The 24,555-nt window shown below is 39.6% G+C and overlaps 1 protein-coding gene across 4 annotated transcripts in view; it reads right to left on the reverse strand.

Moving 5' to 3' along the window:
- Stard3nl (STARD3 N-terminal like) overlaps positions 1 to 24,555 on the reverse strand; it is a 58,785-nt gene that overhangs the window by 13,274 nt on the left and 20,956 nt on the right. For 3 of the 4 annotated variants that reach the window (XR_263032.2, XM_005397744.2, XM_005397743.2), the window contains exons 2-7: positions 17,070 to 17,349; positions 13,724 to 13,801; positions 13,036 to 13,113; positions 11,317 to 11,370; positions 11,095 to 11,212; positions 1,866 to 1,961 (exon numbers count right to left, since the gene is read on the reverse strand). Coding sequence is in view for 3 of the 4 variants with exons in the window: in XM_005397744.2 (XP_005397801.1) it covers positions 1,866 to 1,961; positions 11,095 to 11,212; positions 11,317 to 11,370; positions 13,036 to 13,113; positions 13,724 to 13,801; positions 17,070 to 17,294 (649 nt within the window). In the remaining variant the exon portion in view is untranslated. Of the gene's footprint in view, positions 1 to 1,865; positions 1,962 to 11,094; positions 11,213 to 11,316; positions 11,371 to 13,035; positions 13,114 to 13,723; positions 13,802 to 17,069; positions 17,350 to 20,735; positions 20,795 to 24,555 lie in introns of all 4 variants that reach the window. The other variant, XM_013521178.1, reaches the window with a different exon arrangement.

Genomic DNA, 24,555 nt, shown 5'->3' on the forward strand with positions numbered 1-24,555 from the left:
AACCATTGCTAATTTCCTACCACTTTGTCTATAATTCAATAAGCCCCCTTATTACTATGTTATCCTTCTTTTACTCTTTAAAATAATAATTAAAAAAAAAGATATGAGCTTCTTCAAACTCCTCTAGCACACTGATATTGTACAGTGTTGTGCCTTCCACTATTCACCGGGCTCTTTCTGGCTGGATTCTGTTTTACGACAGTGTATGTTTAGGTCTAATCATCAGAATATAGTGACATAGTCTCTAACCCAAGGTGACACTCCAGTGGTAGAAACAGACCAAGTCACTGCTGAAGGCAATGCAGGCAGCATGAGATGCCAGCACTGTGGAAAAGGTCCCCAAGTATCAAACCCCCCTGCAGAGGGTGTCAGTCTAACCCATTTGGCAATATGGCACAGGATACAAAATAAAGAGAAAGTTTTGCAGTTGAGGAACACTGGGGTCACGAATGCTCTCTGTGGAACAAAAGGCCAGGAGTCCAAAACCTCATGGCTTTTATTAGTGTCAATCAGGGAGGTGGGTGGGGGTCTCAGCAGAATACAAGGGAAGAGAAACTTTGCAGGCACTGGCTGTAAGGAGAAACCACACAGAGATTCTCCAATCAGCAATATAATAGATAGCTCGACGTATGCAAGGCTGGCACCTGTACTGCCAGCACGGTATAATTCTGAGTCCCATGGCCTCAACTGAGATGTTACCTCATGTCTTAGCCCTGGAATCTCACAGGCTCTTGCTCAAGTTCCCATGGGGGAACGGAGGATGGATGGACATATTCTCACCCTCGTGTTGCAATGAGACAGGCTGGCTTCTCAGCCAGACTCGATCACATTCTTTTAGCCAATTAAGGGAACATCTGTTTCAGTACAGCCAGCTCTGCACATGTCAGTGAACAGGGTTGAAGTAATGGCAGGGAAAGATCCAGGCAAGGGGCTTTGTTTCTCAGGAGAGTGCAGCTTGGCAGTCTCCCACACCCAAGACCATGCAAGCATGGCCTAACCAAGACAGCCAGAGGGAAGAGTGAGCATGAAAGGTGTGGGGGAGAAGCCTCTGGAACACAGTACTGGAGACGTGATGTTCAGAACAGAAACAGCCAAATGCAAAGCAGCTGAAGGCTTTGCGGCACAGCATTTTCAGAAAAACCAGTAACACAAGAGGGCAGCCATGAGGAGGTGAGCCACTGGGTAAGGGGTCACAGAGGCACGTTCCACCAGGCAAAGGGTCTATTTATTTCTGAGTCCTTTATGCCACAGGAGGCTTTTGGCTGGGGGAATGACATGATCAGTTCTGCATTTTCATAAATACTGACAAAGGCTGTGAGACCCCAGCAGCTGTGATTGGGACTCTCGCACTAGAGCCGAGGTCCAACCTGAGCTCCACCAGAGCCCATGTGAGATGCTGGGTGACTGTTCTTGTTCTCTCTTCCTCGGTCTCTGCAGGTCCACACTGCAAACCTCACAATAAAGTTCATAAAGACACACTGCAATGTTTTCATGAGCCTGACTTTACACTGGATGGCACTCAGTAGTGGCATTCGCCTTTATTTTGATCACAACTGTAAAGACACTAAAGACATGCATGAAGGAGGACGTGTGCCTTACAAAGTGGTAAGAATGATGAGAGGACAAATGCAATGGAAGTGAAGGGAAACATTCTGAGAGGAACTAATGGCAGTGTGTCTTTTACTTTAATAAATTTTAATTTAAGCACTTAAGAATGATCTACTTTGTTTACCTACTGTATCTTCATATCCCAGTATATGAAATGGTTGCTAAGTGTATTGAGAAACAGAGGGGAGAGGGACAGGGAGAATGTATACAGGTTTTGAAGGACGGACAAAATCACAAATGGTAATCACAATGTTTACCTGCTTCAGATTCAGGAGGGGAATAAAACTGACCATCTGACAGACCCGCAGGTATGAGGGCTGCCCTCTCTGATGCATCCTGAACAATTAGGAGTCCTGAAAGAGAAGAAATACAAACGCTGCATGTAACTCAGTTCCTACTATATTGCCAGTAAGTTTAAGTATTATAACATGGTATTATTATTAGCTTAAAGAAAGTCTTAGGAAAAAAAGTAGACCAAAAATCTTTCAAGGGAAAAATAACAGGTTCCATCAATAATCTACGATGATAACATAGTAGTTTAAAACTTGCTGCAGTCGGCGGTGGCAAGATGGCGTAGTGGAGAGATGCAGCGGTGGAGGGGAACAGCAGATGTACGCACTGGCTGCCATGGGGGACCGCGCAAGCTGTGGGTGAGCGAAGAGGGCTCAGCTGCCCCTTGCAAGAGAGCGATTGCTGAGAACCATTCTGGAGAGGGACAATAGAACTGGGAACTAAGAGCGGCTGACAGCTCCATCTAGTGGCTTCAAACTGGACTCAGGCCCCCAGAATGCACGCAGACGGCTGCAAGCCACCAGAGGGTGCCAGTTCACTGGCTTTTTGATATAAATCAGTACAAGCTGCTGTCTAAATAGGTTGTTTACAAGCCACAGCAGAGACAAACCTGGAAGTGGACTTTTTGTTGCTGTGGTTGTTGTCGGTTTTTTTGGTTTGTTCGTCTATTTGTTTTTGCTTTCCTCTCTCCCCTCGTTTTTTTTTTGCCCCCCTTTGGAAGTTTTCCTTTTTTTCTTTTTCCCTCTGTATTTCTCCTTCATGGTTTGAACCTGTGTTTGTAAGAGTGAACATGGTGTCCAGCCTCCTTGTCATTGTGGTTCTGTTCAGTTCTTTTTAGCTTTTCCTCCTCTTCTCCCAATCTTTTGCACCAGCTTCCCCATGTTAGTGTGACACCCCTTTGTTCCCCAGCCTTCTAATCTCTTCCTCCTCTTCCACTTCTCAATTTTCTCCCTAACCCATTTTAAATTTTAACCCCTGAGGGAAAAATCGACTTACTAAGGACCTATATACTGCACACAATTTTCTGGTTTGTTTTAGATTATGTTATATAACCACAAATGTATCTCCTATGGTTAAAGGTGGCAAATTATCGATTACTTTAGCTTGTAATTTTCTAGGCGGTATTTTACATTACTATTATTGGTACTACTATAGCCAAAAGTGACGTAATTGTTCTAAACAGCTGTCACAAACATCACCCCAAGAAAAAAACAGAAAACAAAATGAGGAGACACCTAAACAAGATGCAACCCCAAGCATTACCAAAGGTAAACCCAGGAAGCAATGAGGTGGGTCAATCCGAAAACCATTCCCACCTGGCCCTCTCTGAAGTGGTAACAACAAAGCAATTTAATGAGGCTCTAGAAAGAAAATAAAATCAGAAATATTCTCTCAGATAACTGCAGAGATGGTGTCCACAATGAAAACCACGTTTAATGATTCTAGAGCAGATACAGACAAGAAAATAGATAAGCTGAAAAAAATTAGGAAACCATGAATGCTCAGCATAGGAGAGAAATGGAATCCATAAGGCAGATTCAAGCAGATATCCAAGAGAATAAAAAGCCTACTGAAAGTATTTGCAGCAGGTTAAATGAATGTGGGGACAGACTATCAGATATAGAAGACAGGCCTGCAGCTAGTGACCAGAAAAGAAAGATTTCTTAAAAATAGCAAGAAACTATGAGAAATCAATACAACAGCTGCTAGATGAGACAAAGAAGAATAATTTAACTGGAGTCAATGAAAAAACAGGAGATAGCACAAATGATATTAAAAACTGTTCACAAATGTCATGACAGAAAACTTCCCTGGTAGAGAAAAAGAATTCACAATACAGTAAGTGAAGCATATAGAACCCCCATGAGCCATGACCAAAAACCATCTACACCCAGGCATATCATAGTCAAGATTCCAAAAATTCAGCACAAGAATAGAATATTAAAAGCGATAAGAGAAACAAATCACCTATAAAGGAAAGCCCATCAGAATCACAGCTGATTTCTCAGCACAAACCCTGAAGTCAAGGAGGGCTTAGAGTGAAGTATTTCAAGTGCTAAAGGAAAACAACTTTCAAACCAGACTGATGTACCCTGCAAAATTATCTTTTAAAACTGATGGAGAAATAATATACTTCCATGACAAAGAACAACTGAGGAAATTCATGACCACCAAACCAGCACTCCAAAAGATTTTAAAGGACATTCTAAGAGAACACAAGGACTACAAACCCTATAAACCCCAACAGAAGGAATTCACCAGGCAGGGTAAACAAGTAAACAGAAGGAGGGGACAAAAAAGAGAGTCAGTAATAGGAAATAACATGAAAAGGATAAATCAACACATATCAGTTGTAACTATCAATGTCAATGGCCTCAATTCACCAATCAAGAGACACAGATTGGCAGAATGGATCAAGAAACATGATCCAACAATATGCTGCATACCAGAAACACATTTAATTAAAAAAAATTCATAGGCTAAAACTTAAAGGATGGAAAACAATACTACATGTGACAGGAACACAGAAAAAAGCAGGGGTAGCTATTCTATTTGCAGACAAAGTGAATTTTAAGCCAAGAAAAATTAAAAGAGATAAAGATCACTATATCCTTGTATAAAATCATAGATATATATGCAACAAATACCAGTGCACTGGCTATATAAAACAAATATTAACAAGCATGAAGAATCAAATAAACACTAATACAATTATATTGGAGGATTTCAATACCCTACTGTAACAAAAAAACAGATAAACTAGACAAAAAAAAAAAAAATCAGCAATGAAAGAAATGAACCAAACTTTTGAACAAATGGACTTAGGGGATGTATAGAGTGTTCCACCCTACAACATCTGAATACACATTCTTCTCAGCTGTACATGGGACATTCTCCAAAATACACCACATACTAACCCATAGAACATATTTAAGTAAATGCAAAGGAATTGAAATTATCCAGTGCATATTATCAGACCATAGTGCAATGAAACTGGAAATCAATGGCAAAAGAAAGTACAAGAACTTCAAAAAAACATGGAAATTAAATAGCACCCTCCTGAGCAACCAAGGGGTCACAGATGAAATGAAAGAAGCAATTAGACATTTTATACAATTAAATGACAATAAATATACAACATACCAGAACATATGGGATACAATGAAAGCAACTGTAACAGGTAAATTTATAGCAGTGAATACCTACATCCAGAAAATAAAGCAAGCACAAATGAACAACTTAATGCTGAACCTCAGTTCTCTAGAAAAAGAACAAAGTCAAAAGCGCATATGAGGGAATAAATTATAAAGATCAGAGCAGAAATCAACGAATTGGAGAATAAAAAAGTACAAAGAATCAATGAATCACAGAGTTGGTTCTTCAAAAGGTTAAATAAAATTGACAAACCCTAAGCCAATCTTATCAAAAAAGGAAAGACTCAAGTCCAAGCAAATAGGAATGAAAAAGGTGAAGTCACAATGGACCCTTCAGAAATCTAGTCATTCACCTATACTTACTTTGAAAACTTATATTCTAATAAGATGGAAAACACAGAAGAAATGGACAGACTCTTAGATACATATAGATTACTTAAATCAAGAAGATATAAAAAAAACCTAAATAAAACAATATTGATGAAGTCGAAGATATAATTAAAAACCTACCAACACAGAAAGCTCAGGCCCTAACAGATTCACTGTTCAGTTCTACAAGAAATTTAGAGGAGACTTAATACCAATACTGCTCAAACTCTTTAGTGAAATTGAAAGGAAAGCAATACTCCCAAATTCATTCCTGGAAGCAAGCATTACCCTCATACCAAAACCAAAGAAGGACCCACCAAGAAAGAGAACTACAGGCCTATCTCCCTAATGAACACAGATGCAAAAATCCTCAATAAGATACTGGCAAACAGAATGCAGCATATCATCAAGAAGATTATACAAGACCAAGTGGGATCCATACCATGGATACAGGGATGGTTCAACATACATAAATCAATAAATGTAACACACCATATAAATAGAGCCAAGGACAAAAATCATATGATTACCTCAATAGATACAGAAAAAGATTTTGAGAAAGTCCAGCATCCATTTATGTTAAAAATCCTACAGAAAATGAGAATGGATGGTCTTTATCTCAATCTGGTAAAAGCCATCTGTGAACAATAGCCAACATCATACAAATGGGCAAAAACTGAAACTTTTCACTCTAAAATCAGGAACAAGACAAGTACGTCCACTATCTCCATTCCTATTCAACACAGTCCTGGAAAGTTTAGCCAGAGCAATTAAAGAAGAGAAAGAATTAAAAGGAATAATAATAGGAAAGGAAAATGTAAAATTATCACCATTTGCCAATGACATGATACTCTACATAGAAAATCCCAAAAACTCCACTAAAAAACTGCTAGATTTAATAAATAAATTCAGTGGTATGGCTGGATACAAAGTCAACACTCAAAGATCAACAGCCTTCATATACACAAATAACTCACTGAGAAATTAGGGAAATGCCTTTCACAATAGCATCCAAAAAAATGAAATACCTAGGAATCAATCTAACAAAGGATGTAAAAGACCTTTATGTTGAAAACTAGAGTACTCTGAAAATGGAGACTGAAGCAGGTATCAGTAAATAGAAAGACATCCCTTGCTCATGGGTAGGAAGAACCAATACAGTAAAAATGGCCATACTTTCAAAAGTGTTATGCAGATTTAATGCAATTCCAATCAAAATTCCAACAGCATTTCTCACAGAGTTAGAAAAAACAATCCTAAAATTCATTTGGAACCAGAAGAGACCTAGAATAGCAAAGGCAATTCTGGGCAACAAGGCAAGGCAGGGGGCATCACAATCTTTGACTTTAAATTATACTATAAAGCTACTGTGATAAAACCACTGTGGTACTGGCGAAAAAAACAGACCCAAAGATTAATGGAACAGACTAGAAGATACAGAAACAACTCCAGACATATTCAACCACTTTATATTTGACAAAGGGGTCAAACACATACATTGGAAGAAAAATAGCTTCTTTAATAAATGGTGCTGGAAAAACTGACTCTGCACATGTCAAAAACTGAAACTGGACCCACACCTTTCACCATGCACTAAACTAAATTTGAAATGGATCAACGATCTAAATATTAAGACAGAAACACTAAATCTGCTGGAAGATAGATTAGGTATAACTCTTGAAGACACTGGAGTAGGCAAAGACTTTATGAATACAACCCTGATTGCACAGGAAGTATCACAAACAATCAATACTTGGGATCTCACCTTATTAAAAAGCTTTTGCAAAGAGAAACCACTAACAGAGTGAAGAGACAGCCCACAATGTGAGAAAAAATGTTTGCTGGATGTTCCTCAGACAAAGGTTTACTATCGAGAACATAAAAAGAACTCAAAAAAAATCAGACCTCCAAATTTAAAGACACAGTCCAAAAATGGGCATCTGAGATGACTACACACTTCTCAGATGAAGAAATACAAACAGCAAATAAATATATGAAAAAATGTTCAACATCATTGGTCATTTGGGAGATGCAAATTAAAACAGCACTGAAATTCCATATCACCCCAGAAAGAATGGCTATTGTCAAGAAATCAACCAATAACAAATGCTGGAAGGGTTGTCAGGGAAAAAGGAACCCTTCTCCACTTTTGGTGAGAGTGTAGACTAGTACAACCACTGTGGAAATCAGTGTGGAGACCCCTCAAAAAAACTAGGATTGGAGGTCCCATTTGACTCAGCTATTTCCCTTCTGGGTATCTTCCCAGAAGAATTAAAAAATTATCATCACAGTGATATATGTACACCCATGTTTATAACAGCATAATTTGTAATAGCTAGATCTTGAAAACAACTCAAATGCCTATCAACTGAGGAATGGATAAAAAAGATGTGGTCTTTTTATATAATGAAGTAATACTCAGCCAGAAAGAAGAATAAACTAGAGACTTTTGTAGGTAAATGGATATAACTCAAGACCACACTCATAAGTGAAATAAACCAGACATAAATGTGTAAATATTGTATGGTCTCCCTAGTGTGAGAGCTGAAAGAGTAAATATGATCCAAAATGTGCAATAGATAGTGTAAAATCGGAAGAAATTTCAACAGGAAAGAGAAACTGGTTTAGAGGAATGGGAAAAAAGAAGTAAGGGAAAAGCAAAAGAAAAAAAAAAAAAATATATATATATATATATATTTAGTTAAGATATGGTATGCTGCTAACTTCTCTCAGTTCACTAAAAAGATAGGTTTGTGCTAATATTGTGTGGAAAGTTAAATGCTGATTATCTCGTACTCTGAGTAACTAACTGAAAGATAACAATGCACAACGTGGCAATGTGTTGACCACTGTTACCCTCCTATCGTACTACTTTGAAATTCTGTTCTTAAGTTTAGGTGTTTATAATTTAAAAATAAATAAAAATTGCTACAAGTTTTTGCTAGGATTCCTAAACTCAGTATTTATAGTATCTTTCCCTTGGGAATTCTTTTCCTCTTGCAAATATTAACATCAACCTTAAAACCAAAACACTGGGTGAAACAAAAAACTGTCCAGCTCATAGAAAAACTGACCAGTCTGCTTTCGGTTAAAGAAATGCCATATGTCATGGAATACCTAGATGGCCCTTATAAATACATAAAGAACAAAGAAGATGATAAAGAAATATTTATGTTAATAAAAAAAGTATTAAAACTAGTCAAAAAAAGAGGGAAATCCCAAAATGCTCATACCTATGAGCAAGGCCATCAACAATGAATCCTTGGCCAAAGGCTCGGTTGAGTTAAGCTACAATTCGAGGAAGCACAGGTCAGAGAACAAAGGACAGGTCAGTGCACCTGCTACTGGCGATGACAGTCAATGCTGGTTTTGAGATTGTCATGGATTGTGTTCTGCTCTTACCCACTGTACTTTTTAAATTTTAAAGTAAAAAGAACAAAAGCAAAGTAACAAAAAAAGGACAAGAACAAAACAACACAAAAACAAAAATGATACAGAATTTCAGAACAAGGTGATAGGAAATCAACAATGGTTATTGTATTACTTATTGTCATCTTCAAAGTAGTTGCTTAAATTACCAGATATAGGTATGCAAGATTGATCAAACAATTAAACATTAACTGTTCAATAATCCAACAGAAATTAGCAATACAATTATCTTAGCTATCTTGTGTGTGTGTGTATGTATATATATATTTTTCCCCTTTCTTTTTTCTTTCTTTTCTCCTTTCCCTCATCCCAATTGTTCTTTTCTATTGAGCAGTTTCTTTTCCTTTCACAGTATCTGTTGTACCTTTCAGATTTTACTTACTCTTTCAGGTTCCTACAGTACGGAAACAATATGGTGTTTACACATGCGGGTCTGTTTTATTCCACTTATGAGTATGGTCTCTAGTTGCATCTATTTACCTATAAAAGCCTCGAGCTTATCTTTCTTTATAGCGGAGTAATACTCCATTGTATAAAAATACCACATCTTTTTTATACATTCCTCAGTTGATGGGCATCTGAGTTGTTTCCAAGATTTAGCTATGACAAATTGTGCTGCTATAAAGATGGGTGTGCATATATCACTGTGGTATGATGTTTTTAATTCTTCTGGGAAAATACCCAGAAGGGGAATAGCTGGGTTAAATGGGACCTCTAATCCCAATTTTATGAGGAACCTCCAGACTGATTTCCAAAGTGGTTGTACCAGTCTATATTGCCATCAACAGTGGAAAAGGGTTCCTTTTTCTCCACAGCCCTTCCAGCATTTGTTGTTGGTAGATTTCTTGACGATAGTCATCCTTACTGGGGTGGGATAAAATCTCAGTGTTGTTTTTGTTTTAATTTGCATCTCTCTAATGACCAATGATGTTGAACATTTTTTCACGTATTTATTTGCCAGCTGCATTTCTTCATCTGAGAAGTCTGTATTCATCTCAGATGCCCATTTTTGGATTGGGTGTTTAAATTTCGGGAGTCTGATATTTTTCAGTTCTTTCCATGTTCCAGATATAAGTCCTTTGTTTGAGGGACTGTGAATTTTGTTTAATCAAATAACCACTCAAATCTTAGTCATACTAACAGTTAATATTCTATAAATACAGTTCAGCTTGCTGATCATGTAAAATAAAAAGACTTCCATTAGCTTCACCTGTGCCTTTCCCTCATTATGCTTTCATAAAAGAAAAGGGCAGAGGACAGTAGGAACTTCTTGGACCAATAATATGTTTTTAAGATCTACTCCTGAATTTTGCTTTTTTTTTTTTAAATACATTTTTCTTCAGTGAAAAAGATTTTTCCAAAATAAAACTGCATGCAAAGAAACTTCTGGTCTCATTTTTTCTGAGGCTACAAACACGCTTAACTTCCCACAGGATACAAGATTTTGTCCCATGAGCCAGGGAACTATGAGCCAAGTGATGGGAAAGGGTACCCAAGTGGCACTCCTAAGCACCTCACAGGCATCTGAGCTAAGCTGGGGTCATTCACCTCTCAGGGTGGGAGGCTGGGCCTACGGCATCTACTAAGGCACTATGTGGAGAAGAAACTCAGCCCAGGAACTGACCACGCAGGTGGACCCACCATTTGGCTTTCCTGGTTACATCCTGGATACCCAAAGCCAAGACAGGAGGCGATGGAGCCCTGGCAGAATTTGGTCCAGCTGTCACTCTACCTACCACTCAGAACAGGACAGCGGAGGGCTGAGAAGGCTGAGTGTTGCTTTGGCTGGGTCTTCCTCCTTTGAACTCCAACTCTGCTACTACAGTCCAGCTCTAGGCACGTAACTGTTTAACTACAACCTGTTCCAAGCCCATACCTGTTGCGTGCACAGTTACAACGCTTTGGAAAACCACTACCTTGTATTTAAAACTGCTACTTTGCCTCACTGCAAATGGATTGCACTTTTTCTGCCTCTTAACAGCAGCGCTGTGAAATGCACTAAAAGCTTAGTGTCCTGTGAGGATTAACAGTATGATTACTATGCATCTCTGAGGGGAATTTTCTGTTGTTTCATGAACAGCTTCCAGACTTCTGCCAGCTGTCCTCTCATCCTCACACCCACACAGCCCTTCCCACACTGACACTGTGAGGGCCTCACCCTACCCACCCTCAGTTGGTTCACTTCCACTTGATCCCTCCCTCCACTGGATACTCAGCCAGTCCTAGAAGGCCAGAAACTTACTGCTTTCCTCTTCTGCTTCCTGAGGTAACACCTTGAAATCCAGGAACCAAGTCTCAATCCAGGCAAGGATGAATGAAATGATGGGCAGCACATAGCCAAATGCCCCTTGCGAGAAAAGCTGGAAGACAGACGTGACAGAGGGAAGGTGCTCACTACCAGCTCACACTGGAAACCGAGGCGTCCTCACTGCTGCGGGCGATGGTGCAGGGAAGGGGGGCATACCTTTGAGAGGATCACTTTCGCTAGTAGAAAGGCACTGGTCACTGCGGTCGTCAACTGCAAGACACATAATGCACTTTTACTCAAATTAGATGGTTCACACTGTGAAGAGCCCACCTGTACCAGGGGACCCAATAGAGCTAGAGTAGATGATGCTTCAAGCACCCGTGTCCAGCCTGGCTTCTCCCACTGTTCTGTCTCTGTCCCTGACTCAGAGTGGGTGTTTGTGATATTCCTTCACCACACTTTGGAGGCTAAAGTGTTAGAACCTATGCTTGATGAATCACGAGGTATAGGATGCTAAGAGACTACAAGCACACAGGAAGGGTCCACAGAACTGTGAAGACAGGGATGTCCCTGCGGGGTTACAGTCCAAAGAGAATCCTACAGGACTCAAGCCCTGTCACTTCGTCCTCCACCAGTATTTTAGCTCGGTGAAACCTGAGCAAAGCGAATGCCAATCGCTGCCATGACTGACAGAGTAGAGAGCAGGGTGTGTAAATATTAAGTAGACACAGGGAGACACACAGGTAGACACACATGTGCGTGCGTGCGCAGGCACACCACACTGACTATTATTCTTCTCATTTTGATATATCTGAAGTATCTTAAATTTACATCTGCTGGGGACAGGAGGCTTTCACAGCCTGACACTAATTCACTTTCCAGGCTGACACTAAATGCTCTCAGGTACCAGCTGATTGACTCCTAGACTTTCTCTGCAAGTGGCTTTAAAATGAAACCACCACCATACAATGGATTTGCTACATCAGACCTATCCTTCAGACAATTCAGAGGTAGACACTAAAGACACATTCTTGTAACTCTTACTGAAAGTGTACATGTCAACCTCTTTTCCAAAACGCTGAAACAAGGCCGGATGGACACCAGTCTACATCTTGGACACTGGAAGGGAATGTCCGGCACGCAGACTACTGTAGAAAACCCGGAAGATGCGATCTTCAGTCAGTGTGACATGAGCAGAAGGGGACTCAAGAAAGGGAGTCAAGTCTGCCCAGACTGTCAGGAAGCCCTCAGAATGACAGCTTCCAGATTTGGAGAGGGACCAGCCTCCCGCATGAGCTGGAGCTGTGCAGATGATACAGCCCAGGCAGACGCGGCCCTGGTGGACGTGGTCTTCAGAGGGCAGCACAGCTCCCACCCTAGAGGGACTCTGCACTCAGGAGTTCACCATTCCCCCTCCCGCCCTGCATCTGCTATACAAGAGCTTTAAAAGGGCCCAAATAATTCAGGCAGACTCGCCTGTCTTTCAGTCTCAGTATTTAACGAGGATGAACACAATGTGCCCAGGCTCTGTGCTGTATGCAAGAAAAGCGATGATTGAAAATACTGCTGCCCTGAAGGAGCCAGAAGGCAAAAGTTAGAGGAGCACAGGAGTATTTCCCCTGAGATCAGGGCAGGGGTGCTGATTATCAAAGTAATACAGACTAAATCATGAAAAAGTCACCACATAGTATCAAGCAAACAAGGAATTTCAGGACATCTCTGTGACTGACGTAGGCTCTCAGCTCTTGTCTGTGAAGGAGGTGGAGGCTGAGTGGTTGTTTGGCCCATAACCTCCACAGGGTCTCTCAATTCCTCATGCGGCTCAGCATCCTGGAGACCAAGCTAGCCAAACCTGAAGTGAGGGATGAAAGGGACCCAGGCCGGCTGAGCAGCCTGGCCACCAGCCCTGCCAAGACCACACTCACCCCCACTCACCGCTATTGCCCACCAGTGGCGCAGTCTGCACACAGCATACGCAAGGATCAGCACTTTAAACCGGAAAACTGCCAAGAGCTGGGGGAAGCAATAAGAAAACAAAGACAAGTTATTTAAAATACATACCAAATAAAAGTGACTCAGCTTTCTGAACTTGCCAGACCATCATCATCCCGCTGATTTGAGTGGACACAGCCTCCAATGGGCACCCAGACCAGCACAGGTGTCCTGACCCAGATCCTAATGTAAAGCCACTCAAGTTGAGTTTCACGTGCGTTTTCAGTGATGACAAGTACAGCACCACCATAAAGGAATAGCATTTTCCTTACAAAATCGTAAATATAGGTGAATCTTCCTTTTTATGACTATGACATGTCAGTGAGTTCTATTTCAGCCACGAGAGAATACGGTGCCTGCATGCACACACCCACACACATATATACACACACCCGCAGGGAACAGCTTTTCCCTTGGCCCTCCCTTACGCCCTGTACATCTTTCCTTTCCTTGGCAATAGCACATAGTCCTGTGTGGACGGGGGCCTGAGTAGGAGCACAAGTCAGAAAAAAAGAAATAAGGTGAGCATTCAAGCGAACAGCCTGGCACGGAATTTGAGTCCTTTCAGAGGAGCTCTGCCTTTGGGTTTCAGTTTCCTCACATCTGAAGACATAAAATGTAAAATACTTACGAAGATATCAAAATAAGAAGAGTAGTAGTCATACTGCACCACCTCCTTCTCCAACGTGTTCTCAATGCCTCCGTTCACCTAGGAAGCAGAGGGAGAAGTGAAAGGAGGAGACTGATATGAGAAAATAAAACGAGGTTAAGGTTTCCTATGGACTCCCTGCCCACCTCCTCAGGAGCCACAAATGTTCAAACCTGGGAGAAAAAGATCTCAATTTTAACAAAAAAAAAGGGCTGAATAGCACGTCTCACTTCCTCAGTTCTTTCACTCATGCATCCAATAGATAAATGCATAATGAGAAATGATGCAGTTCATATTTTGGCAAATTAACATGCTACAAAAAATGAGGTAGTTTTCAATATACAAATGTGTGTTTCTGCTCACTCAGGATTTCACCTTTTGCAAGGCCAGGGCTCCCTAATCCAAACCAAATACCTATGAGGGCAGTTGTCACAATGTAAGGACAGAAGTGGTTCGCTGTCTTTATTTGCAATTGGCATTTGAAAATTTTTCATGCTTATCAATTTAAGTATGTAACTTGGATTAAGAGAATCAGCAACAGACTAAACCTATGATTATGCATGACGAAGTCATAGTTAATAATAAAGATCAAACTTGGGAGGGTCAACTTTCTGTTCTCTACAAATTCTATTATCAAAGTGAACGTTAAATCATCAAGTTCAAAACTCTACAAATAGCATCACCAGAACCATTTTTTCCTTTTTTTTTTTTGTTTTGATACCAGGAATTAAAACCAGGACCCTCCCAATGAGCTACATCCTCAGCCTTTTTCATTTTGAGACAGGGTCTCCCTAAGTTGCTACACTACCCAGGCTGGGCTCAAAGTTGGGATCCCCCTGCCTCAGCTTCCCAGAGTACTATGATTAAACTGCACCTAGCTTAGAACAGTATTTCTTAAGAAATCAATTTAGGAGATACAGGGCAGCCACTGATGCAGCACCAGGCTGGCTCTGTCACCGTGAGGGCCTAGGGTCAGCCTGGTCACAGGGAATGAGACGTGTAACATTATTTCAAGCTTCTAATTCTAACATAGTCTTAGTGAACAAACACAGAGGCTCTGTGAAAAGAAAAGGCACAGTGCAATTAATCAACTGAGTAAGAGTGAAAGAAATAAAAAAGGAATAGCTCTGTAATAGCATCTGTCAAATGAGAATAAAGGTTGTCCCACGGTATTTGGTTTATTACGACAGTGAAAGTGGCTAATACTACGTCATGCCCTCAATCCCTGAAGGTTTCTATTTCTGATTTCTGTGTCATTAACAGGGACAGGCTATAGATTCATGTGCCTCTACATCTTTACAAATGAATAGAACTAAAAAACTGAGAACAGAAAAAGGTCATTCATTATTAAAAGCCAGCCAACCCTCTCCTCTGTGCTGTGTCTCTCCATACTGAGGCTTCCCATTAGCTAGAACGTTGAAACAATGTTACCCCACATGGTGCCAGCAAGGTGAGCCTGTCACCTCCAGAGCCTCTCTGCTACACAGAGTGCGGGGGCCAATGCTGCCAGTTCAGATTTGCCTGGAAAGTAAGTTTTCCTCCTGTGGCTGAACACTCAAGACTAACTCTGCATTGCCTTTAAGTGGAGATGTTTAGAATATGTATCTGCAACACTAACTTATACTCTAAATTCACCTTTATCTAGCTCAAGGTATCTTAGACTGATTATAGTTCCACACAAAATCCCTTCCCAATCAAGTTCTTTCTGGTACAAGCTGAGTGACCCTCATCCAAACATCTGAAATCTGAAATGCTCCAAAATCCAAACCATGTGGAGCACAAACACAGCACCACAGGCGGAAGTTCCACAACTGACACATGATGAATCTTGGCCCAAGCGCAAGCCCATTAAAAATACAGTACAAGATTCCTTTCAGGCTACGTGGATAAAGTATATATGAGTAATTCTGTGTTTAAAATTGGGTCTCATCTCCAAGAGTATTATGTATTCAGGTAAATTTTTTAAAATCCCCAAATCTGCAACAGTCCTGGTCCCACACACATAGGAAGAGGGATATCCAGCCCACACTGCTCCTCTAGATTCCATTATAATTCGGTACCTGGGAACCACACTTTGATGCTGGGGTGGGTGAGGTCTCCTATTTTTCAAGCTTCTGCTGCTCCTCCTCAGTAGGCCTCCTTCCTCTCACCTTTCTTCCAGAGAATCCTTCAGTAGGTTGTGAGTTAGGGCTCTTATGGCCCTCTGCCCCTAATTTATTAATCCAGCTGCTCACCACTGCCACCAACTTCTCTGGCCATTCACCAAGTATCTGCTGGGCAACTACTGAGCATCAGGCCTTGTTCTAAGTACAGAAAAGACTCCAGCAAACAAAACAACATCTCTGTCTTCATGAGCGTACATTCGAGCAAGGCAAGAAAGATGACAAATTGGAAAATAAGTGAGATGTAGAAAACACAAGTGGTACAGTGTGACAGAATAATGGTGACATTTAATCTGACACCAGCACGATAGGATATCAGAATATACAAAAAGATAAAGGAAATTAATCATTTAGGACAGAGGACACCACTAGTAGAGAGGCTTCAATACAGATAGCCCATTCCCATCTAAGAGTGGGAGGAGGCAGATGTTGGCATGAGTGAAATGGGCTGCTTATGAGGAAACAGCAGACACCTTTTGCTGGGGAGGGAGCTTCCTGTGGTAATGAGAAGGTTAAAATTCTATACCATAAATTTTGCAAGATACTACTATTGGAAACTACTGATCTACGCAATCACTGGGCAACATTATTATATAATCCTTCGTACCTCTAGAAAAACTTAATAAAATATGAATGAACAACATCTTTGCAGAAAAGGTAAAAAAAAATATGCAAAATCTCAAGGAAGTGTAAAAAATTTCCAGAAGCACTTCATTGTTTTGTGTTTCTGAAAGGTCCTAGGGAATAATTATTTTTGCCTTTTGGATCAAAAAAATCTTTCTCAATGACTTCACCAATTACTCAGCCCAAAGGCCACCTAAAGACAGTATGTAAACAGATAAACCTGGGTGTATTCCAATAAAACTTTACTAAGACAAACCTGCTGAATTTGTCTCTCAGTCTAGTCTTTCAATTCTTCTTACTGAACAAAAACAACAGGAACTCAAATTTCAATATCCAAGACAAAGTGAGCTTTACATTTACCAGGTTTGCTTTCAACAGGGACATTAAAGACCAACAAAGGTCTAAATCAGCTGGAGAAGGGCAATGTTGTTTCATTTGGAAAAAGATGTTATTCACTGAATGAGACAGATACAAGAAAAATTTTTTAAATTGTTTTTTGTGTCTGGAAACATTTTTTACAAAGTCATAAAAAATCAACTTACATTTAACTCTATTATCCATAGTAATGTTACAAATAATAGGTCAAAGGTGACAAACAAACAGAAAGTCCTCCTGACGTCGGATATGCCTTTCTTCTCCCTTCCTTCATAGGACTCGATCCTGGCCATGAGCTGCGTGGGGTTGATGGAATGGACATCGCGCAGGGAAGCGCGGGAGCTCTGGCTCCCTGTGAGAGCGCTCTCCATGTCTTCTGGAAGCGGGAGCATCCCAGAGGAGGGTTACAGGAGCCTCTTCCAATCCCACCATCCCTAGAGAGGAGACCTGTGGGAAACAAAAGAGAAATAGCAGGTCATGTCTAGTTCACCTGCCACAACCACACTGCCCTCACCACTGTGAGACTATGTGCAGGTGCACAGTAGTGTTGTCACCATTCGTGTCTTGATGAAGACAAGGAGAAAGTGAAATAAGAAACAACAGTTGTTCTCAATTTATACTACAGAGTAGTGTTTCAGAATAGAACAGCAATAAAAAGAAAGGAAATGTAAGGTAGGGAAGGGTGAAGACAAGGTATTAAGCACAACTGAAAGGCATTCCTGATAATCTGGGACAAGCTTTCTGGGAAAACTCCCATGCTCATGGACTAGGAAACATACTGAACACGTTCTCAGAACACATAAACAGAATGTGTAAACTAGCTATAATAACTTGTTTCCTAATGAGGGGCCATTTTCCACCCAAATACTTAATAAGCTGAATTTAGCATCTCCCCATAGACTCTTAATAAATAACCACGTTTCTGAGCCTCTTCTTGGAAGTATTCACATCCCAAAAAGTCCACCCAACTGTGTAACCACCCAACTGGTAATTACAGAAGTTACAGTCTCATGTGAGATGCAGGTTCCTCCAAGGCCAGGAAGTGCTTCTATCCTAAGAAAAAAGACCAGTAATCTTAAATGATCTGATTTTCTCAAAGATGGGGCAAGATCACCAATAGAAATATAGTGGACAGCATAATTATCTGCCAGATATTCCAGTTTCTCTTCCTAAAGTAGGGAACTCATGTGCTTTTCTGCAGCTATGAATGCAGGCACAAGTTTCTATGTTACCATTGTCCAGAAGTCTTTAAAGGCAGAGCATGGTTCAACATGCTCACCTTTCATACCGCCACGTGAGTGGGAATGGTCAGACAGACAAGAGTATTTTCAAGGTGGTTAAAACAGAATTCAGAAGGAGACTGCTGAAGTGAAAGAAAATGGTCTCACTTGGTCTTCCCGTCTAGAACTTTGTCCATCTCTACCCTTGACTGATTTCTCTCCCTTTCCACAGTTAGGAACAAAGTCTTTCCAATACTTTTATTATTATGGTGGTGACATAATATATTTTTAAAAGCAATCATTATATGAACTAAGGTATTTTAAAATATTCATACTTCTTGGTCTAGTAACTCTACTTCTGGAAATTTAAAGGAAGTTAGCTAATCTATAGACACGCAAAGCAAGAACTGACTATAGCATCAGAGGTCAGGTTGGAGGAAGTGGGAGGGAAAAGGAACTGGAAACCACAAGTAGGGTTGAGTTCAGGAGACTTGGGAAAGTTCTCTCCCTTGACCTGAGCAGCGGTAACATGCCTTGTTAGCTTAATGATAATTTACTGATGTAGGTAGTTGCTAGTTTTATAGGATGTTGACTGCTAAAAATGCAAAATGCTTCCCATTTCTTGAACTGTGAATTTGTTGAGGCTTCTGTACAGTTTATTGGATTTACGATTTTAGACTTTTAAATAGGTACTATTAGATTAATAGACTGACTTAAGAATTGTCTGCACTGCTTTTTCTTAATAAAGAAAGTATCACTGCAGAAATGTCTACATTCATCCAGGTTCCATTCTAGAGACATCTCACCTGTTTTAATTCTGCAATACTGAGGCTTGAAGCCAGGCTCTTAAACATTCTAGCAAGCACTCTACCACTGACCTACACCCTCATTCTTTTTTATTTAAAATTCTTCACACTTCTGTACAAATACAAACATCAAGTGTGTGTTACAAAAAGACTTTTTCATACGCTATCTATAATAGTTTCAATTGGAAAACAACCCAGATATCTAATAGGGGAATAATTAGATAAATTATGGTACAGCCACAGTAGACTGACTAAAATGAATGCTTAAGAAGAAATCCTAATGGCTTAGGAAAATACTTGGATTATAACTACATTAAAAATCTAGTATTACATGGGTGTTACAACTTAACATAAAGCAAATGCATCAAAGAATGTCTCTATGAAATATATCAGATGTTAGCAATGATTATCCGCCGGCTCATGAAACTATTTTTCTTCTTCTTTCCACACTTTTAAAATTTCTTAATTTGCACATACTATATATAGGACGGAAGGAACTAAATGCAAATGTTATCTTGTTAGGGTCCTGAGCAGATGTCCTCAGGATTCAGTGCAGCCCTTCCCTTTCTCTTCTAAGTGCTTACAGTACTGCTTACCATGCTGAATTTTACATGCATTTACTTGGCTGCCTCTTGTGCCAGCCTGTGTACACCTGGAAGCCTTGCATCTGACCAGGGACTATCACAGTACATGGTAGAGAGCAGGAACAAAGCAAATTATCAACTGAGTAAGTTCCATCTAGCATCTTATCCGGAGACTCACACAGAGTAAGCAGGCTCTCAAAATCTCTGTGAAACTGTGGAAAGTGCAATTGTTCAGTTCTGAGGAAAAGCTTGGATATTCTCCCACGTGTCATTTCAGAAGCATGAAATATTCAATCCTTGTATGAAATATTCAGATCCTCCCTGGAGGTGGCTTAAAAGCTATGCTTCTCTAAAGACAGTGTTACATACTGATTAGCTGTACTCACAGGGAGCTCGATCTACAATTCAGGATTCACTCCAACTATGCGAGAAGAACAGGGAATGAAAAATGAGGTGGAGAATTATAAAGACAAACATTTGGGTAAGAAGGTGAGAATTCTCTTTTGTTGCTTTGGTTTTTGAAAGAGACTGACATCTTAATTGCTTAATGTACAAGGGGAAATATCATCTTTTGTACTAAAATACCAGCTAGCTCTTTCTATGACCATGTAGGGTTAACAAACTAATCAAAACTTGGTGGCCTACAGCATACATTTGTTTCCAGGTTCACAGGTCTGCAAGTAGTTAGAAATTCACTAGATCTAGGGCCTCAACTGAGCAGTTCTGTTTCAGGTTGTGTGCAGCAAAGCTTGGCTTCAGACTGTGTTGGTCCACCTCTGCCCCGTGGGTCAGCCTTTTTGAGCCAGGGAGACCTAGGGCATGTTCTTGTCAGGGCAAATGGCAAGAGCACAAGCTAGAACACATAGATGCATTTAAAACCCCTACACATATCATGTCTGCTCACATTAACTTGGCCAAAGCATGTCTCAGTGTGCGTATGGGTGTATATTCCATGAAAGAGGAAGCAACAGTGAGAATTTGCTGAAACCACTCCACTCTAGCAGAGCTACGCCAGGGGTCAGCAACCTATCACCTACATGTCAAATGTGGCTGCTGCTGCCTGTGAACAGCAAGTTGTATTAAGACACTGCTACAACAATTTATTTGTGCCCACAGGGATGCCATGGCCACCTAGAGAGTGTTGCTTTTACAGGAAGACAGCAGGACGGGAGGAAAAGAAACAGAGGACATATGGTCCACAAAGCCTAAAATACGTACTTTACCTTTTTCATTTTTCTAGAAAGGACTTCTGCTTTTATCAGCTTCTTCTTAAAGGGGAATGCTAATGTCAAGAACAACAAAAAAACAGGCTAATTAGCTGATGAATATTATTTTTCTCAATGAATACTGATTTTGTGGTTAGCAAAAATTTGTATTTTTTCACAGGCTGCTTTGCTGACATGCCAACCTTAGGCATAGGTGGTCATGTCTAATATCAGCCTCTCTGGGGTCACGCCAGCAGCACTTTTTATTATGTGTGGTACCAGGGATGGAACCCAAGAGCGCTCTACCACTGAGATATATCACAGCACCCCTACTCCCCACTTTTTTCTTTCTTTGAGACACGTCTCACTAAGCTAAAACCCTCCTATCTCAGCCTCCTGAGCAGCTGGGATTACAGGCATAGGCCGACATGTCCAGCCACACCAGTCTTTGCTGTGTTCTCTTTCCTTAGTCTCATACTACTGCCACTGGAGAAAAATGATCCTGTCTGTACTGATAGATTACCCAGTGAGATCCTTACCATGTGAGAAGAAAATAAACTGAGACCTTTTCTTCTGCTAGAGAAGGGCCTATACCATTGCTATCCCTTTACTGCCTCTGTCCCTAGGCTAGGTACAGAGCCAAACCCCTACTCCATGTGCTTACACACAAAAGTGATAACGCTACACATTAACACAATATTAGTATATATAGCATTGTATACCATATATTAACATAACAAAATGAACAGCTTCCTTACACTGAGATTTATGGTGTCAGACACAAAGCTGAGGATGTAAGATGCAGTTTATCATTAAATCTCTGAACAGCTCCCACAAGTAGGACCATGAGTAGGGAAAAGACAAGAATTAGGAACTGACAGCCAGCATCAAGAAACAAGGAATCAGAGGCAAACAGCAGTGTGTGGTCCATCTTCAGGCGCTACATGTATGGAAATACAGGGCAAAAATGTTTTTAATCAGTGGAAGCCAGAAATCTGAACTATCAGATATTTGGGTATTTTCCAAATATGAAGTATTAGTTCAACTAAAAAGAAAAAACAATCAGCACTGAGCCAACACCAGTATATATTTTAAAGAAACAGATTATGAGGTCACTTATCAAATGGTTTCCTGGTATTTTAACCACATCTCAAACCCCACCATCTTGCCTAACCGAACACATAGTCTCCTCCTGCTTATTTCTCCAGAACTACTTTAGCGTGCATAAAATCACAAGCAGTTCCCTGAGGTACCCATCACGTTCTCAAAGACCTCTCCTTGTACTTTCTACCTGGAGACAGGAGCAGAGGGAGAGAGGAAAGGGAGAAGACAAAGGAAAGGAGGAAAAAAAGGAGGGAAAAAAGGGGACAACATCAAAATCAAAAGAGTAGGAAAGAAGTTTTTTAAATATGCAAAATTTCAAGCCTGAAACATTACTGGCAGAAATTAATGAAGATGAGAATAGAAAGATACACTATGATCATATATTGGAGGATTCATCCCATTAAGATATAAGTTCTTACTGATCTACAGATCAATCCCAATCATAATTTCACTGTTTCTTTTTACAGATATTGAAAAGCTAATTCTAAATATATGTAGAAATGCGAAGAAATGACAATATCCAAAACAATCTTAGAAAGAACAAACTGGAAGACTACCCCTAAACTTAAAAGACTTTCTAGAGCTTCCATAATTAAAACACTGTAGTACCAGCATAATGACCAACAAATACATCAATGGGACATAATGGAGCCCAGAGATAGATACATATGGTCATCTGACTTCTATAAGGATACTAGATCAATACAATAGCAAGAATACATTTTGTTTTCAGAAGAGTACTAAAAGAACTACTTCAAAATTGGGGTGAAAAAGAACTTCAAACCCTAACTCACATCATGAAAAATATAACATCATAGGATTAAGCATAAAAGTAAAAAAATATAAAGCTTTTAGAAGAATGTTCTGAAAAATACACAATCATTTTTTAGGTATAGATTTCTTTTAAAAGATGCAAAAAGCCATCGTTTTAAAAAACTGTGTAGGATGTCTTAAGAACCTCTACTGACTAGTTTGGGACACAATTTGAATATAAAAATGGATAATGACAGTAATATTGGAATTTGTTAGAAAAATTGAAAATTGTAAGAGCATAGTTATATTGTAAAAGTAGACAGGAGTGGGGGGAAAGTCAGATAAAAAATGTAGAAGAGATAAAATTAGAAAAATAAACAGTTTACAACTTCCAGTGTAGTGACTGTTTTAGGAAAAGTTCACTAATGGACAACAGTTGTTTAGAAGTTGCTGGGGAGTACGATCTTCATAGCATCAAAGTACTATTTCAGATTTTTTTTGTTGTTGTTGTTTTTCTCTGGTACCAGGAACCGAAGTCTTTCAGATTATTTAATAACTTAATTTGCAATAATACATCTTCATAGTGGAGAGATCCTGCACATTCTACCTGAACCAAGTAATCCAACAGCATCACCAATACTGGAATAAGCTAACACTGGGTGTCTTTTATTTTTTTGCAATAAATATATGACATAAATTTATGACAAATCCCTTCAGAAATGTTTAGCCTGAAAACAGTCATAGTACATATGAAATTCTACAAAACAACTATCCTGGACTCTTTATAGAAATTAAAGTGCTGAAAAACAAAACAACAAAAACAGAAAGTGTACTGGTATGAATACTCTTCCAAATGAAAAAGGCACAAAAAGAGAAAAACATCAAATTCAGTGTACAAGCCTGGATAAAATCTTGAATTAAAAAACAAAAGAAAAGGGTACAGAAGACAAGTGAGGAATTGATTCTAGTTTCCTACTCTGGCTATGTAAAAGAATGCCCTTATTCTCAGCAGACACATGCTAAAGTACTCAGTGATAAGTGTCATGATGTATGCAACTTACTTCTAGTTAGTTCAGAAAACGTAAGGATGAAAGGATACTTGAGGACGGAGTTGCCATATCTATTTCTACCTACCAGCTATGGAAACATATACACAATATATATAAATACATTTAAACAAAAAATATACACAGTACACATATACATATGTAACCTGCACATACAGCAAAGAAAGTGCAAATTTCCATTGCAAAAAATCATTTAATTGTGCTATAAGTACTGCATGTGCTACCTTTAGAAGCACAAAATAAGAACTACAGTCATCCTCAAAAGTCTCTTAAATCTATTAAACACAATGTTTGACATGGATTTGATACACATACCTTTGTAAAAAAATTCTTATGTAGATGACAGTTTTAGATGAACTGATAAATCAATATTAGAATTTTGGGCTGCCAAAAGATTCTGCCCTTAATACAGTATAACCATCAACTACCTGAACACAAACAGAGACTGGTTAAGACTTTTAAAGTACTTCAGACAGCAGAGTGGCAGTCAACCCGCTGAAATTACAGTCAATGTGTCATAAATACTGATAATAATCTTTTATTATTATTCTTATTGGGTTTGAATGAGATAGTGGAGTGACATCATGCAATGATTTGGGGTCTACAGTCTGTTCATGTCTTTGGTGAAAATGTGCTCAAAGTATCATTTTGTCTGAAAGCCAATGTGTTCCTCTATTTGTTTCCTGCATCAGAACCCAAACTTTCTCCAGACCCTAGAGCAAAAACATATTTCATAATGCATCACCTACTGAAGCTCAAGCAAACTCCTAATAATGCAACTGACTCTGGTGTCCTGAATTTCAACTGGCCTTCTTTCTGTTCTTCCCCTTATTTTTCTTTAAGAATTTATGGTCTAACTCTATGATTATATACTATTTCCATGATTTTCTTCTGAATCTTTACCTTCTGGGTCT

This window comes from Chinchilla lanigera, unplaced genomic scaffold, assembly GCF_000276665.1.
Source record: "Chinchilla lanigera isolate Chin_1 unplaced genomic scaffold, ChiLan1.0 scaffold00059, whole genome shotgun sequence".
NCBI classification, from domain to species: Eukaryota; Metazoa; Chordata; class Mammalia; order Rodentia; family Chinchillidae; genus Chinchilla; species Chinchilla lanigera.